The sequence below is a fragment of the Phyllobates terribilis genome, unplaced genomic scaffold (genome assembly GCF_046119375.1).
Source record: "Phyllobates terribilis strain yellow unplaced genomic scaffold, ASM4611937v1 Scaffold_3__8_contigs__length_932513732, whole genome shotgun sequence".
Lineage (NCBI taxonomy): Eukaryota > Metazoa > Chordata > Amphibia > Anura > Dendrobatidae > Phyllobates > Phyllobates terribilis.
In genome coordinates, this window is record NW_027362763.1 from 322821817 (window position 1) to 322839561 (window position 17745).

Sequence of the window (17745 nt, forward strand, 5' to 3'; positions counted from 1 at the left end):
TCGTGGGTATTTGATTGACATGCTCGAGTCTCCGCCCCATATGCTTCGCAGCCAAAAAAACTTTGCGGGGATTGCCTGCCATGCACGAGCGATCCCCGCATGTTTTTTTTTGGGTGTCTAATAACCGTGAAACATGCGGGGCAGGGACTCGAGCATGTCACTCGAGCACATGAAGTACATGGTGCATACCTGAGTACCCGATGCAAACTTAAGTAGCGAGCACTTGCGCTCAAGACTAATGACAACTTATTCAATATGATGACCTAATGTTATCAAATTCTGTGTCGTACCTCTGGGTTCAAAATGTTCACTATACCCCTTGATAAAATACTTGAGGGGTCTAGTTTCCAAAATGGGATCACTTGTGGGGGGTTTCCACTGTTTAGGCACACAGGGGCTCTCCAAACGCAACATGGTGTCCGCTAACAAATTGAATGAATAATCGGCTCAAATTGTTAGCGGACACCATGTTGCGTTTGGAGAGTCCCTGTGTGCCTAAACATTGGAGCTCCCCCACAAGTGACCCCATTTTGGAAACTAGACCCCCAAGGCACCTATCTAGATGCATAGTGAGCACTTGGAACCCCCAGGTGCTTCACAAATTGATTCGTAAAAATGAAAAAGTGGAAAAAAAATAATTTTTCATTTTTACGAATCAATTTGTGAAACACCTGGGGGTTCCAAGTGCTCACTATGCATCTAGATAGGTGCCTTGGGGGGTCTAGTTTCCAAAATAGGGTCACTTGTGGGGGAGCTCCAATGTTTAGGCACACAGGGGCTCTCCAAATGCGACATGGTGTCCGCTAACAAATTGAATGGAAAATCGGCTCAAATTGTTAGCGGACACCATGTAGCGTTTGGAGAGCCCCTATGTGCCTAAACATTGGAGCTCCCCCACAAGTGACCCTATTTTGGAAACTAGACCCCCCAAGGCACCTATCTAGATGCATAGTGAGCACTTGGAACCCCCAGGTGTTTCACAAATTGATTCGTAAAAATGAAAAATTATTTTTTTTCCACTTTTTCATTTTTACTAATCAATTTGTGAAGCATCTGGGGGTTCCAAGTGCTCACTATGCATCTAGATAGGTGCCTTGGGGGTCTAGTTTCCAAAATGGGGTCACTTGTGGGGGAGCTCCAACGTTTCGGCACACAGGGGCTCTCCAAACGCAACATGGCGTCCGCTAATTATTCAAGCAAATTTTACAATCAAAAAGTCAAATTGCGCTCCTTCCCTTCCGAACCCTGCCGTGCGCCCAAACAGTGGTTTTTACCCACATATGGGGTATCTGCGTGCCCAGGGGAAATTGCACAACAAATTTTGGGGTCCATTTTTTCCTGTTACCCCTGCAAAAATAAAAAAAATTGGGTCTAAAGTAACATTTTTGTGAAAAAAGTTAAATGTTCATTTTTTTCTTCCACATTCCAAAAGTTCCTGTGACACACCTGAAGGGTTAATAAAGTTCTTGAATGTGGCTTTGAGCACCTTGAGGGGTGCAGTTTTTAGAATAGTGTCACTTTTCGGTATTTTCTGTCATAAAGACCTCTCAAAGTGACTTCAAATGTGATGTGGTTCCTAAAAAAATGGTTTTGTAAATTTTGTTGGAAAAATGAGGAATCGCTGGTCAACTTTTAACCCTTATAGCTCCCTAGCAAAAAATAATTTTGGTTCCAAAATAGTGCTGATGTAAAGTAAACATGTGGGAAATGTTATTTATTAACTATTTTGTGCGTGTAATGCAGCGACTTGCTGGCATTACGGTAACGGTCTAGGATGTGTTTTACCTGACCATATACCTTCCACCGTCAGGTGACTGGTCACATGACTGTGACATCACACAGGTCCTGTATGCACAGTAAAGGTCGGTACACATGACTGGGACAGCACAGCTGACTGATCACATGACTGTGACATCAGCAAGGTCCTGTCTGTGTATGTATGTGTGCTACAGGATATATAAACCCTGGTAATTTGAGACAGGTGTGTTCAGTGAGAGAGGCGTGAGGCCTGTGCTCCGTGGGTGTGGGACACCGTTTGTGAGAGGCCTAGTGAGGCCGAGAGTGAAGCCTGGCAGCCTGAAAGGCCGAGCCTGGATCCTGTGCGTGGATGTCAGTGGCCTTTGAGGGAGAGCCGGCTTGGTGAAGAACCCTGAAAGGCGCAGGCTGGATGTCAAGTGTGGAAGACATACCAGTAGCCTACGAGAGGACGACGGCTAGAGACCCCCACCTAGGAAAGCCGCAAAGCCACAGTGGTGGCGGAATAAACGGACTGTAGCAGCCAAAACCCGCTAAAGGTAAAACGCTGCGTTATATGGACATTTATGTTGTTGCCTAGCCAAGGTCTATAACGGGAGCCAAGTGGACATATCTGTCGCTGGAAAGGCTCCCGAATTGTGATGTGTGTAATATGCCGGTCTGCCACTTGAGAAGCTCCGGGAGGTGATAGGTGTAAACATGCCGGGCGTATACTAAGACAGACTGTGTGATTAGCGGTTTATGACAAAATAATAAACTGCATTGTGAATTATCGGAAAGACATTGCTTATGTACCTTAATTGACCCGGTGCAGCGAGTTTTCCCCATTATGATGACTAGCGCTGCCTTTCATATGGTTCGAGAATGCGGGCAACGGCAACCCGGTTGCTAGCGGCAACGACTACCCGGTTGCTAGGGGCAACGGCACAGGACGACGAGTGTGGATAAAGCATCGTGCTGCAACCTGGCGGGGTTGCGAAGATTGTCGTCGCACTCAAATCCGGTTGTTTGCTGCAACTCGGCGGGGTTGCGAAGATTGGCGTCACACTCAAACCTGGTTTGCTGTGGCTCGGCGGGGCTCACGAAATTAAAAGCATCTGGCTGCAACTTGGCGGGGTTGCGAAGATTATCGTCGCACTCAAACCTGGTTTGCGGTGGCTCGGCGGGGCCACGAATATTTTTTCCGGGAGAGCGGTGAAGTTCTAGTGTGAACAGCGTACCGCGATGGCTGTGAGCAAAGCAGCAGATCTGTCTGGAGCTATTGAGCGGTTGAAGGGCCGGTTGGGACCGGAGCAGGTATTTGGGAAACTTTTACTGGACATGGTGCAGGAACCGCAGGAGCTGTGGGCACCATATGGAATGGCGGCAGTGGACCATTCTATGGACTCTCCGGGGGCGCCAGTGTTGTCCCAGAGTGCCCGGGGAGGTGGTAAGAGATGTTGTGAACTGAGTCCTAAGACTACTGCTGATTTTTTGTGTAAAAATTACCCTGCCGGTGTGGTTGTTTAAAAAGGGGGCGGAGTCTAAAAAAGGGGCGGATTTTCACAAGAGTGTGGACTGCAGAAAACTGGAAATTGTTACTGGTTGTGGGTTGGTACCTCCTAAAAATGACAATGTGACCATTGATAACGGGGTAACTCCAGTAGAAGGAGTCAAAGTGGGAGGTGACCTGTTAGTCCACAACACCATGGGGAGTGACACAGACCCCGTAGCTGACTGTGACACTATGACAGTAAAAAGTGAGTTCAGTCAGGAGGGGCTAGACGAGGGGAGAGAGTCCCCCTCTCGTCGTCGACGGCGCAAGGGCCACAAAAAGGTTGCTCCGGTAGTACTCCCTGAAAATGAAAATAAAGAGAATATAGTACTGTGTGCCTATGCTTCAAGTGTGGATCCTCCTTTAGAGGTAGAAGAGGAGATGACGTTGCCAGTAGCAACCTCCGGTACGGTACTGAGACTGACGGATCAGGACCCGACAGCCCTGAAAGGGGAGGCGGCCAGTCATGACTAAGAGCTGGAGCCTATCAGGCCGCAGTGTCAGATTCAGTTATGTGAAAACCTGGGGAACGTGCCCTCAGACCAGCGGAACCTGGAGTCTGAGCAGCAGAAAATATACCAGGTTATGAGGAACTGGCAGCGAGACATGGAGGGAAGCAACGCGGAAATTAACCATTGGAAGGAAATGTTCTACGGAATTGAGGAGGACCGCCGCAAAATCAAGGAGGAGGTTTTTCAATTACAGATTGACAAAGCGGTGTGTGAAGATGAGTTATGCGAGGTGAAAGATCGCTTCTCCCTGGTACAGTTAGAGCTGTCTGCCCTCAAAGAGGCGCTGCAGCATGAAGTTGCTGGGCGTGAACAAAACCTAGAACGATTGCGCGAACAGTTCAACCAGGAGCTGTGTGACTCCAAGAAGGAGTGTGATGAAAAGTTCGGTATGGAACTGCAACAACTTAAGAGAGATTATGAGGATCTCCTCAAGGTAAAAGAAAAACTAGAGGAGGATAAGGCGGGTGCAGAGCAAGTGCGCCAAGTGGTTGAGACCACTCTGCAAGAGACCCGTGAGGAGAATGATGATCTCCGTGGAAAGACCCTAGGTCTGGAAGCTCAGGTGAAGGAACTACAGATGTCTTGTGAAACTCTCCAGAGGGAGGAGACGTGCCCTAAAGAAACAGTCAGCAAGATGGAAGCTGAGCGGAAAAAGATGGAGGAGTCCATCGGAGAAGCCACAGACCAGGGCCAGGAGTTGGCCGCGGGTGATGGGAGGTATGAAGCAGATACCTCCTCGAGTGATGCGAGCTTGGATGATTCAGTGGAAGTAAGAGCCGAGATCAGGGAGCTCAAGGAATTGCTTCAGGCCCATTTGAAGCAAGAGAGGTCTGAGAGAACTCTACTGTTAAAAGAGCAGTTGGAGCAGGAAGAGCTTCAGAGACGGGCCGCTGAGAGGCGAGTGACGGAACTAGAGGAAGAGGTTTCCGGGCTCAAAAGTCGCCTGACAAAGTATCACTCGGTGAACGAGGCCTCCTTGGAGAAGGAAAAGGGCAAACACGTTGCACTCACTCCCTTATACCATGAGAAGGTGGACCTGAGGAGAGCTAAGAGCATGGTAACAGAAGATAAATATGAAGTAGAAGTGGTCAAGACGAAAATTCGTGAATTTGTAGCTGCGAGTCAGCTCAGGGTAAGCATACAGGGGGAAGAAGCTGAAAGTCAGTTGTCCCTGAACCCTGAGCTGGTTGATCGTCTGGAAACTACTGGTGAGACCGAAACGTCTTGGTACAAATGCCTCGTAGATGTACCCGAGGATTTGAGGGAAGAATGCACCCGTGAGTCCGTGCATGAAGAGTTTAAGAAGGCTGTGGGAGCCTGTAAGGTGTACTTGACCTCCGAAGCTAAACAGCTGGTGGTTCTGTCCATGACCGAAGTCACAGTGAAGAGGGTGGCGATCCTAAGTGCATTGGCGATGAATTCGCACGAAGCGGTTTCTCCGGTTGAAGACGGAACAAGCTTTTAGACAACTGGAGCTGATGAGGAAAGCTCACAGTATGCGTGAAGAGGTCATCCGGGTGCCTCATGTTCTGGTGAGAAAGCTCATTGGGAGAAGCGGACGAGCCATGCAGATGATGGTCAAGAAGTCTGGTGTGGTGAAAGTAAGCAGTCCACGTGATCATCAGGACTGGATGCCAGACGAAGACGGCATGGTGTCCTTCTCCACTGTAGGAACAGAAGAAAGCCTAGAATATATACGCATGCTGATTGAGTACCGAGTGACCTACCTGCAAGAGGTAGAACAATTGAATCTCGCTAGACTGCGAGTAGATAGACAGCATCATCTGAGCAGCAGAAGATGGAAGCCGTCTAGAAATAGTGAGACCCGACAGAGAAAGGGCCCCCTAAATAACAGAACAGCTACAGCTGGAGTTAGGGACCTTTCAAGATGTCCTGAGAGTAGTGGGCGTGGGTTTAGAGGAAGTGAGACCTCCAGTAATTCAGGTTTGAGCAGCCCATACAAACGACCCCATAGAGGACGGGACAGTACGGAGTCAAACCGGACCTTAGATACCAGGGCATGTGAGTCACACCGCTGTATGACTGACCGCTGGGAGCGGGGGAGACCTGACAAGGTTACGACCCGGAAAGGTGACCTGACGAAGTCAGTGACGGTGACAGTGACAAATGGTAGGTCCCTAAGGAATGGGCTAATGTCATTGACTAATATTCCAGGGGCTGAACAGCGCAATTGACAAGTACATGGTCTCGGTATGAGCTGTGGGATATGAGGTGATTGCGTATATTATGTGTTCAACCCTACAAGTTTGAACAGAGGGGGGGGATATGTAATGCAGCGACTTGCTGGCATTACAGTAATGGTCTAGGATGTGTTTTACCTGACCATATACCTTCCCCCCCTCAGGTGACTGGTCACATGACTGTGACATCACACAGGTCCTGTATGCACAGAAAAGGTCTGTACACATGACTGGGACAGCACACAGGACCTATACACACAGCTGACTGATCACATGACTGTGACATCAGCAAGGTCCTGTCTGTGTATGCATGTGTGCTACAGGATATATAAACCCTGGTAATTTGAGACAGGTGTGTTCAGTGAGAGAGGCATGAGGCCTGTGCTCCGTGGGTGTGGGATACCGTTTGTGAGAGGCCTAGTGAGGCCGAGAGTGAAGCCTGGCAGCCTGAAAGGCCGAGCCTGGATCCTGTGCGTGGATGTCAGTGGCCTTTGAGGGAGAGCCGGCTTGGTGAAGAACCCTGAAAGGCGCAGGCTGGATGTCAAGTGTGGAAGACATACCAGAAGCCTACGAGGGGACGACGGCTAGAGACCCCCACCTGGGAAAGCCGCAAAGCCACAGTGGTGGCGGAATAAACGCACTGTAGCAGCCAAAACCCGCTAAAGGTAAAACGCTGCGTTATATGAACATTTATGTTGTTGCCTAGCCGAGGTCTATAACGGGAGCCAAGTGGACGTATCTGTCGCTGGAAAGGCTCCCGAATTGTGATGTGTGTAATATGCCGGTCTGCCACTTGAGAAGCTCCCGGAGGTGATAGGTGTAAACATGCCGGGCGTATACTAAGACGGACTGTGTGATTAGCGGTTTATGACGAAATAATAAACTGCATTGTGAATTATCGGAAAGACATTGCTTATGTGCCTTAATTGACCTGGTGCAGCGAGTATTCCCCATTATGATGACTAGCGCTGCCTTACAGTGTGACATATCTCTCTGATTTAAGGGCATAAAAATTCAAATTTTGAAAATTGCTAAATTTTCAACATTTTCGCCAAATTTCTGTTTTTTTTCACAAATAAACGCAAGTGATATCGAAGAAATTTTACCAAAATCATGAAGTACAATATGTCACGAAAAAACAGTCTCATTATCAGGGGGATCCGTTGAAGCGTTCCAGAGTAATTACCTCATAAAGTGACAGTAGTCAGAATTGTAAAAATTGGACTGGTCATTAACGTGCAAACCACCTTCGGGGGTGAAGGGGTTCAAATGGAGGACCCAAAAAAAAATGACGTGGAGTCCCCCCTATTTTAATAGATAGCAAAGGCTAGTCAGACAGCTGGGGGCTGATATTAATAGCCCAGGAGGTGTGCCATGAATATTGGCCCCCTCCCAGGCTAGAAACACCAGCCGTCAGCCGCCCCAGAAATGGCGCATCCATAGTATGTGCCAATTCTGGCACTTAGCCTTGCTCTTCCCACTGCCCTGTAGCAGTGGCAGTGGGGTAATAGGGTTGGGGTTGATGTCAGCTTATAATCCCAGCTGACATCAAGCCCAGGTTAGTAATGGAGAGGCGTCTATAAGACACCCCCATTATTAACCCCTTAGTCAAAGTTAAAAAAAACACAAACACCCAGAATAAAGTCCTTTAATTGAAATAAAGACTAGTGTTGAGCGAGCACTAAAATTCTCGGGTGCTCGAAGCTCAGGCCGAGCTGGCCATGATACTCCGGTGCTCGACCCGAGCAACGAGCCCAATGTTAGTCTATGGGAGACCCGAGCATTTTTGCGGCGGCACCCCCGGCAGTCTGTAGAAAGCCTTAAAAGTGCCCAAAACGATAGTGACAGTGCTCAAAAGACATGGTGACAGCATGGACATCGCCCCAGGAAGCATTTCTGACCCTCAGGTCACTGCTGTCAACAACGTGGTCAGAGGTATTAAGCCACTTTAACGGGCTCACAATAAAACGTTCAAAAACATAACTGAAACGGTTTTCCTGTGAAATATGTTAAGGAACTTCCTTTCCAATGGTAAAGACTTGTGTATAAGGTAAAATAAATAACCAAATACAAAAATACTCCTCCACACCTTGGGCTATGTTCACAAGTAGCATTTTTTATGCGTTTTTGCACTTTTGTATTGCTTTCAACCGTGATAAATGCATTCACCGGGAAATGTAATTTTAACATTTTACAATCTTATCTGGCCATGTGCTGTGTGACACATGCATACAGTGCTGAAAAGACATGGAAACAGCATGGGGAAGACCCCTGGAAGCATCTCTGACACCCAGGTCACTGCCTAAAAGTGTGCCCATCAGAAGTGATCCTTTCCGCATCAGAAGATGCAGACTTGCAACTATCCCTGTGCAAGTCCTTGTCCCAGGGCAGTGTTCAATTGCACCTCCCCTCATTCCTTGCAATGAAAGCGCAAGTATGCAGCCTGCCACCCACCCACCCCCAGGCTGCAATACCATACTGCTAGCTTGCTTGCACTTGAAATGGGGCCTTTTAGTTTGGAGGAGGCCGAAGCTGGCCATTACCTCATGGCTGCTTCGGCAGCGAGGTATCCATACTCAGTACCCAGCCGCCCGGCGGCCGGGTGTCCATATTCGGTCCCCAGCCACCACGCGGCCGGGTGTCCATAAACTGTCCCCAGCCGCCCCCATTTCTCCCATCCCCCAACACACTTTTCTTAGCCCGGCCTGCTTTAGGGCAGCATTGGACGAGCCCACCAGAGAACCAGACTCCTCCGGTGGGCCCTGGCTTCTCCATCAGGGGAGTTGAGAGTGCCAAGGTGAGGAGCAAGATGATGATGATAGAAGTTTTTAAGACTGTGGCCAGTGGGGCGTTGGCTGCGATTTTGCACTTTCATTCAAAGGTCTGGGATATGGACAATTGAACGCTGCGATGTGACGTGGACGTGGATGTTGATGCTGTTTCTTGAGAAACTGCCATAACAAGTGAAGACTTAGAGGAGGGTCATCTTTGCATGCAGTATGGACAGGGGATTGCCTTGCACGCACAACAGGGGGTTCTATTACACGCACAACAGTGGAAGAAGCAGTGGTGACACCCGCTGACACTGGTCGTGGACCCTGGGGTCACCCCACAAAGTCGGGTGCTTTGCTGCCATGTGCCTGATCATGCTGGTGGTGGTCAGGCTGGTAGTTTTGTCACCCCTGCTGATGCTGGCATGGCAGGTGGTACAAATGGCCTTTTTGGGGTTATCAGCAGAGTTTAAAAAAAAATTCCAGACTCTGGAAGACCTACCGGTTATACTGGCAACGTCCCTCGTGTTGATGTTTTACGGGGAACGGTTGTCCGCCTTCTGTGTGTGGCCACCACACTGCTTCTTCCTGCCTGTTGGGGTACTCTGCCTCCCTCCCCCTGTGTGATGCTCTGCCTCCCTCCCTCTGCGTGTCCTCCTGCCACGTTGGGTCAGTTACTAGATTATCCACCACCTCCTCCTCTTACACTTGCGCACCACGATCCTCCTGCTCACTTCGTGACAATTGTGTCTCATCATCATCCACCTCTTGTGACAAATTGCCAGCGTCGACTTCCTCTGGCTGTGCCTGTTCAAATATTTGGGCATCGCTACATGGGATCTCCTCTTACCTACACTTCAAGCGGAGCAGGCGAGGGGGCCAAATATGGAAATGGACCAGTGAACAGCTCTTCAGAGTGTCCAAGTGTGGGATCAGTTGCTGTCTGACGACACTCGGCATGGTGGGAGGAAGGAGCATCAGGGTGAGGAGGAGTATGCGGTCGAGACTCACGGCTACTAAAACTTGACCGTGTGGAAGACAGACCGGAGGTGGTGGTGCCCAGGTAACTGGAAGTATTATCTGCTATCCAATTAATAACCTGTTCACACTGATCAGTTCGCAATAGTGGTCTTGTTGTTGTGTGCTACCCTAGTAATTCGGTCAAGAACTGGGAGCGAGAAGATGTGGCTGTTGGTTGTGGCACATTTTCACCTTGGCCACGGCCCCATCCTCTAGATGCACCATCACCAGAACGTCCAGTTCCACGTCCCCTGCCACGCGCCTTGCCCATTGTAAATGAAGTAAAATAGCTTACACTCGCACTATCAATGGAAAAAGGGTAATAAAAAGGAGATTAGAGCCGTGGAAGAGGAAAACCACAGTTTTATTTCTCTGTCCTACACCAGAATCTTTTAAACAGATATATTTGTGACTGAACAGACAGGGAGACACTATTACTGTTTTTTTATGTAAAAAAGGTCCAAAAGCTGGATAATACAGAGATTTGACCTGTGGAACTGCAAAACCACAGTTATATTTTTCTGGCCTACACCAGACTCTTTTAAACAGATATATTGGTGTCTGACCAGTCAGGGAGACACTATTACAGTTTTTTTTACGGCAAAAAATGCCAAAAACAGGGTAATACAGAGATTTGACCCGTGGAACTGCAAATCCACAGTTATATTTTCCTGGCCTACACCAGAATCTTTCAAATAGATAATTTGTGTCTGAACAATCAGGGAGACACTATTACTGTTTTTCTTTACGGAAAAAATACCGAAAGCTGGATAATACAGAGATTTGAACCATGGAACTTCAAAACCACAGTTCTAATTTACTGGCATAAACCAGACTTTTTTAAACAGATATATTGGTGTCTGAACAGTCACAGACACACTCAATTTTTTTGGGGGGTGGGGGGGAGCAATACCAAAAGGTTAATAAGATGCGTATTTGGACAGTCTGACTGAGGAAAAAAAAAATACAGCATTTAGATGAAAAAAAAAAGGATTTTTCCTGGCCCCTGAGACCGGGGAATATGTCTAGCAATTTGACCAGCAGGAGCACACAGGACTGTAATGCAGCGCTTGCTGGTATAACCACTGCGTCTCCCATACAGCCTGCCTGCCTGATATCTGGGATGGATATTAGTCCTGAGAAGGACTGTTTGTTTGATTTGGCAGACTTTAGAGACCCTACACTACCTATTTTGCAGTAGAAATCTCTCCCTAGGTCAGCAGCACTCTTCCTACACTGTCTGATCCGGAGCGACTGTGTCCAAGATGGCGGCGCCCGGTTTTAAATACTCGAGGTGACGCTGTGCGGCCAGCCAATCACTGTAATGCCCACAAACAACATGGCTGCGGCATTACAGTGACTGGCTTGCAATCCCTGCATGTTCATTGGCTCTGTAAAGAGCGCCAAACGTGCAGGGCGGGAGCTCGGGTAACCCGGAAATGCTCGATGCTCGCCGAACATCCCGAGTAGTGAGATGCTCGGTTGAGTACCGAGCAGTGTCGATCATGCTCGCTCAACACTAATAAAGACACATTCCTTTAATGTTCTAAATTAAACCCTACTTACCGTATCGCCCATTCCAGCTGAAGCCAATGTCTTCTGCAATAAAAGTAAAATAATAAACCAACCTCATCCTTACCTTTCCATGGTTCCCAGGAGACCTTCAGCTTTGCTACATTGACATGACAGGCTGGATCGTAGCAGAACGCTGCCATTCAGCTTGCCATGCCGCAGACACTGAGAAGCTCCTCAGTGAAGCTCCTCAGTGTCTCACTGTGATGGCATCCAGATGAGCCGAGTTCATGTCCAATGAACTCAGCTCACTTCATGCACGTCACTGACAGCGTGGGAGTCACTGTACTTATTATATATGTGACTAACATGTTTCTATCTATCTAATCTATGTGTGATGCTTTATTCTTTCTGTTCTAAATTGTCGGGTACCGGTGTATGCCATTGCTGAATTGCCGGCCGGCTTTTTTAAAGAGACGGGTGCATGAAAATCGGAGGGCACTAGTGTGTTCCAAGTGCCCTGCTATGTTTTTCATGCACCCTCCTATATACCCTGCCTGCCTGTCTGCCTATATATTCTGCCTACCTGACGTTTAATTGAGCACTGTTCCCATCGATTTGGGCAATTTTTGACCTTCTGCAGACTGCCGGGGGGGTACAGCCAGAAAAATGCTCTAGTTTCCCATAGACTTACATTGTACTCGTTGCTCGGGTCGAGCACCCTAGTATTCCAATGTGCTCGACCCGAGATTCGAGCACCCAAGCATTTTAGTGCTCGCTCATCACTAATGAACACATATTGATGCTGGGATATTTTCTCCTCCCACGAAAGTTATATAACAGCCAAAGATAATGTTATTCTTCATGTACACATACGGAACAGCTTATTTTGAAAAGTTACTTGAAAGTACGGTTATTCTTCAAAGGGGTTGAACAGGTTTATCATGAAAGTATGCTATATACAGTTATATGAAAAAGTTTGGGCACCCCTATTAATCTTAAGCTTAATGTTTTCTTAAAATTGGTGTTTTTGCAACAGCTATTTCAGTTTGATATATGTAATAACTGTTGGACACAGTAATGTTTCTGCCTTGAAATGAGGTTTATTGTACTAACAGAAAATGTGCAATCTGCATTCAAACAAAATTTGACAGGTGCATAAGTATGGGCACCTCACCAGAAAAGTGACATTAATATTTAGTAGATCCTCCTTTTGCAAAAATAACAGCCTCTAGTCGCTTCCTGTAGCTTTTAATGAGTTCCTGGATCCTGGATGAAGGTATTTTTGACCATTCCTCTTTACAAAACAATTCCAGATCAGTTAAGTTTGATGGTCGCCGAGCATGGACAGCCCTCTTCAAATGATCCCACAGATGTTCAATGATATTCAGGTCTGGGGACTGGGATGGCCATTCCAGAACATTGTAATTGTTCCTCTGCATGAATGCCTGAGTAGATTTGGAGCGGTGTTTTGGATCATTGTCTTGCTGAAAGATCCATCCCCTGCGTAACTTCAACTTTATCACTGATTCTTGAACATTATTGTCAAGAATCTGCTGATACTGAGTGGAATCCATGCATCCCTCAACTTTAACAAGATTCCCGGTGCCGGCATTGGCCACACAGCCCCAAAGCATGATGGAAACTCCACCAAATTTTACTGTGGGTAGCAAGTGTTTTTCTTGGAATGCTGTGTTTTTTTGCCGCCATGCATAACGCCTTTTTGTATGACCAAACAACTCAATCTTGGTTTCATCAGTCCACAGGACCTTCTTCCAAAAAGAAATTGGCTTCTCCAAATGTGCTTTTGCATACCTCAGCCGACTCTGTTTATGGCGTGCTTGCAGAAACGGCTTCTTTCACATCACTCTCCCATACAGCTTCTCCTTGTGCAAAGTGCGTTGTATAGTTGACCGATGCACAGTGACACCATCTGCAGCAAGTTGATGCTGTTGCTCTCTGGAGGTGGTCTGAGGATTGTCCTTGACTGATCTCACCATTCTTCTTCTCTGCCTTTCTGGTGTTTTTCTTGGCCTGCCGCTTCTGGCCTTAACAAGAACTGTCCCTGTGTTCTTCCATTTCATAACTATGTTCCTCACAGTGGAAACTGACAGGTTAAATCTCTGAGACAGCTTTTTGTATTCTTCCCCTGAACAACTATGTTGAATAATCTTTGTATTCAGATCATTTGACAGTTGTTTTGAGGAGCCCATGATGCAACTCTTCAGAGGAGATTCAAACAGGAGAACAACTTGCAAGCGGCCACTTTAAGTAGCTTTTCTCATGATTGCATACAACTGGCTATGAAGTTCAAAGCTCAATGAGGTTACAAAACCAAAAAAAGTGCTTTAGTAAGTCAGTAAAAAGTAGGTAGGAGTATTTAAAACAAGAAAATGATAAGGGTGCCCATAGTTATGCACCTGTCAAATTTTGTTTGAATGCAGATTGCACATTTTCTGTTAGTACAATAAACCTCATTTCAAGGCAGAAACATTACTGTGTCCAACAGTTATTACATATATCAAACTGAAATAGCTGTTGCAAAAACACCAATTTTTATAAAAGATTAAGCTTAAGATTAATAGGGGTGCCCAAACTTTTTCATATAACTGTATAGTACAGACCAAAAGTTTGTCTATGAAAATTGTACTGTATATTCACACTAAAGGCATCAAAACTATGAATTAACACATGTGGAATTATATACTTAGCAAAAAAGTGTGAAACAACTGAAAATATGTCTTATATTCTAGGTTCTTCAAAGTAGCCACCTTTTGCTTTGATGACTGCTTTCCACACTCTTGGCATTCTCTTGATGAGCTTCAAGAGGTAGTCACCGGAAATGGTCTTCCAACAATCCTGAAGGAGTTCCCAGAGATGCTTAGCACTTGTTGGCCCTTTTTCCTTCACTCTGTGGTCCAGCTCACCCCAAACCATCTCGATTGGGTTCAGGTCTGGTGACTGTGGAGGCCAGGTCATCTGGTGTAGCACCCCATCACTCTCCTTCTCGGTCAAATAGCCCTTACACAGCCTGGAGGTGTGTTCGGGGTCATTGTCCTGTTGAAAAATGAATGATGGTCCAACTAAACGCAAACCGGATGGAATAGCATGCCGCTGCAAGATGCTGTGGTAGCCATGCTGGTTCAGTATGCCTTCAATTTTGAATAAATCCCCAACAGTGTCACCAGCAAAGCACCCCCACACCATCACACCTCCTCCTCCTCGCTTCACGGTGGGAACCAGGCATGTAAAGTCCATCCGTTCACCTTTTCTGCATCGCACAAAGACACGGTGGTTGGAACCAAAGATCTCAAATTTGGACTCATCAGACCAAAGCACAGATTTCCACTGGTCTAATGTCCATTCCTTGTGTTCTTTAGCCCAAACAATCCTCTTCTGCTTGTTGCCTGTCCTTAGCAGTGGTTTCCTAGCAGCTATTTTACCATGAAGAACTGCTGCACAAAGTCTCCTCTTAACAGTTGTAGAGATGTGTCTGCTGCTAGAACTCTGTGTGGCATTGACCTGGTCTCTTATCTGAGCTGCTGTTAACCTGCGATTTCTGAGGCAGGTGACTTGGATGAACTTATCCTCAGAAGCAAAGGTGACTCTTGGTCTTCCTTTCCTGGGGCGGTCCTCATGTGAGACAGTTTCTTTGCAGCGCTCGATGGTTTTTGTAACTGCACTTGGGGACACCTTCAAAGTTTGCCCAATTTTTCGGACTGACTGACCTTCATTTCTTAAAGTAATGATGGCCACTCGTTTTTCTTTACTTAGCTGCTTTTTTCTTGCCATAATTCAAATTCTAACAGTCTATTCAGTAGGACTTTCAGCTGTGTATCCACCTGCCTTCTGCACAACACAACTGATGGTCCCAACCCCATTTATAAGGCAAGAAATCCCACTTATTAAACCTGACAGGGCACACCTGTGAAGTGAAAACCATTTCCGTTGACTACCTCTTGAAGCTCATCAAGAGAATGCCAAGAGTGTGCAAAGCAGTCATCAAAGCAAAAGGTGGCTACTTTGAAGAACCTAGAGTATAAGACATATTTTCAGTTGTTTCACACTTTTTTGTTAAGTATATAATTCCACATGTGTTAATTCATTGTTTTGATGTCTGCTTCAGCGTGAATGTACAATTTTCATAGTCATGAAAATACAGAAAAATCTTTAAATGAGAAGGTGTGTCCAAACTTTTGGTCTGTACTGTACATACTCCTGTCCACATTCCGACTAGACGTGCACGGCCTCGATCAATTCACTTGTAGTGAGCGTTACTACACACGCCTAGTTGGAATGTGGCATATCTCATATTTAGTCACGTGACTCTTCAGGCTCACTGCCAGCACACACTGGGAGGATTCACAAGTCTGCAGTCATGTAGAGTAATTGTACACTTTCGTGAAAAGTCTCGATAAGCCTTTTAAGTAAATTAATTATTAACTATTGTGGAGATTGGCTCTGATAGGCAATGGCAGGGATGCAGTAAAGAGGCACATGCAGGTTTTCTGTTCAAACTCAGTGTTTTATTCACACTGGCTGCAGATAAAAAAACATTCTTACATCAGACAAAGCAAAAGTCCGCTTGTTTCAACAACATAGGTTAGGGCCCAGATGTACCAGCCCATTCATGTCTGATGTTGCCACACAACACCCCTAAGCTCTTTCCCACCCACCAACACACACTGAGGAGATCTGGCTGTCTATTTATGCTGTCTTAAGTGCTTCAGCTATGAAATCTGGGCGTTGCCCCAAAAACGCAGAATGGAAGAGAAGGTCCAGGCCAGGTCTTCACCTCCTTCTATGCTGTTTACTAGTGCAAAAGGCACTTGCTGGAAGGAATATATCTCCCATCCAGCACCATACCCCTCACTGCACCACACTATGTTGGTTCTTGCTGTCAGAACATTATGTGGATCTTTATTGAGCTATAATAAATATAGAGCCATTTACTGATAACTACAAGAGAATTAGGGGATGATGCATCAGTGCAACAATTTCAGATTAAGAATAGTGTTGAGCGAGTATGTTCTATTAACCCTTTCGCCGAGTATGCTCGGGCTAGCTCCGAGTATTTATAGCTGCTCGGTGATATGGTTGAATCGCTCCCGTGTGCATGATTTGCGACTGTTTGACAGTTTTACTACACGTGAGGAATGTCTATTTCTTACACATTCCTCCCATGTAATAAAGCTGTCAAACAGTTGCAAATCATGCACAGGGGAGCGATTCAACCATATCATCGAGCAGCTGTAAATTCTCGGAGCTCGGCCCGAGCATACTCGGACCAGAACATACTCGCTCAACACTAATTAAGAATAATTTAGCATTCTGCATGAACTTCATATGCATGAAGATGGCAACAATACCTGCTGTCACAAACAGCATGTGAGAGGGATATGGCATGGTCAAAATATTTGGTAATATTCAACATTGTCGTGTTGTTTTTTTCAGGCCTTAAAGGTGGCTCATGCTGGAATCTCTTTATCTGAACTGGAGGCATCTGTAGCCTCACCATTTACTTCAAAAATCCCCAATATCGAATGTGTGCCAAAACTGATCAAGTGAGTTTTACTAAAGTGAAGGCATCTAATAACTATAGAAATTACCGTTTTATCAAGGATCATCCCTAGTGTTTTGTATTGTTTTTGCAGCCACTGTTTTTAGCTATTAAAAAGTCTAAACAATAGGTACTCCATTTAAGAGACTAAAAACAAATAGTTTTGTGATAGTCAGGTCAGATGTTTTCTAGTCTCATAGCATTCATGTTATTCTGAGGCACAAGATTGACACTATAGTACTAGTAGATCATATATAAATTAGCAACTATTGTCTACAATATGCTTTTCATTCTAGCAAAACACCACTAGTTATCTTCACGATAAAAATGTTTATTACTTTCAAGATAAAAGTATGGCAGTTAATTCATTGGTAAATAAAATCTAATAAATTGTCACTTATTTCTATTTAGTTAAGCATTTATTTATTTTACTTTTCAGAGAAGGAAGAAACTGTCTTGTAACCTCATTCTGCGTGTTCAAGTATATAGCAATGTATGCTATCATTGAATTCATATGTGCTCTGATTCTGTTTTGGGTATGATCACATATTATAATATGTTAAATTGATGCTATCTTTATTGGTTGTACCTTAATATAACCGTTCGGAATTTTTCTTTTAAATACCTAATGTTATTGTAACATCTACTAGTAATTTTATATTGTTTGTAGTGGTGCTATCATCATTACTACTGCTTTACTACTACAGTTTCTATTACTCTGGTATTTACAAGCACGTTTTGCATCTTTGGCATGGAATTTATTAGAAGCTACAACATTTTTTGTTATAAAAGACAGATTATGCTTGGTACAGTTTCACCACTTCAAACAAAATGTTTTATCTGCAGCCAATCAGTGACAGCTGATTGGCTGCAGTGGTCG

At 45.7% G+C, this 17745-nt stretch overlaps 1 protein-coding gene across 2 annotated transcripts in view; it reads left to right on the forward strand.

Annotated features, from left to right (window-relative positions):
* LOC141259322 (probable cation-transporting ATPase 13A4) overlaps positions 1-17745 on the forward strand; it is a 153296-nt gene that overhangs the window by 111838 nt on the left and 23713 nt on the right. Inside the window, exons 23-24 of one of the 2 annotated variants that reach the window (XM_073675079.1) lie at positions 16760-16869; positions 17305-17401. In XM_073675079.1, coding sequence (XP_073531180.1) covers positions 16760-16869; positions 17305-17401 — 207 coding nt within the window. The remainder of the gene's footprint in view (positions 1-16759; positions 16870-17304; positions 17402-17745) is intronic. The other variant, XM_073675080.1, reaches the window with a different exon arrangement.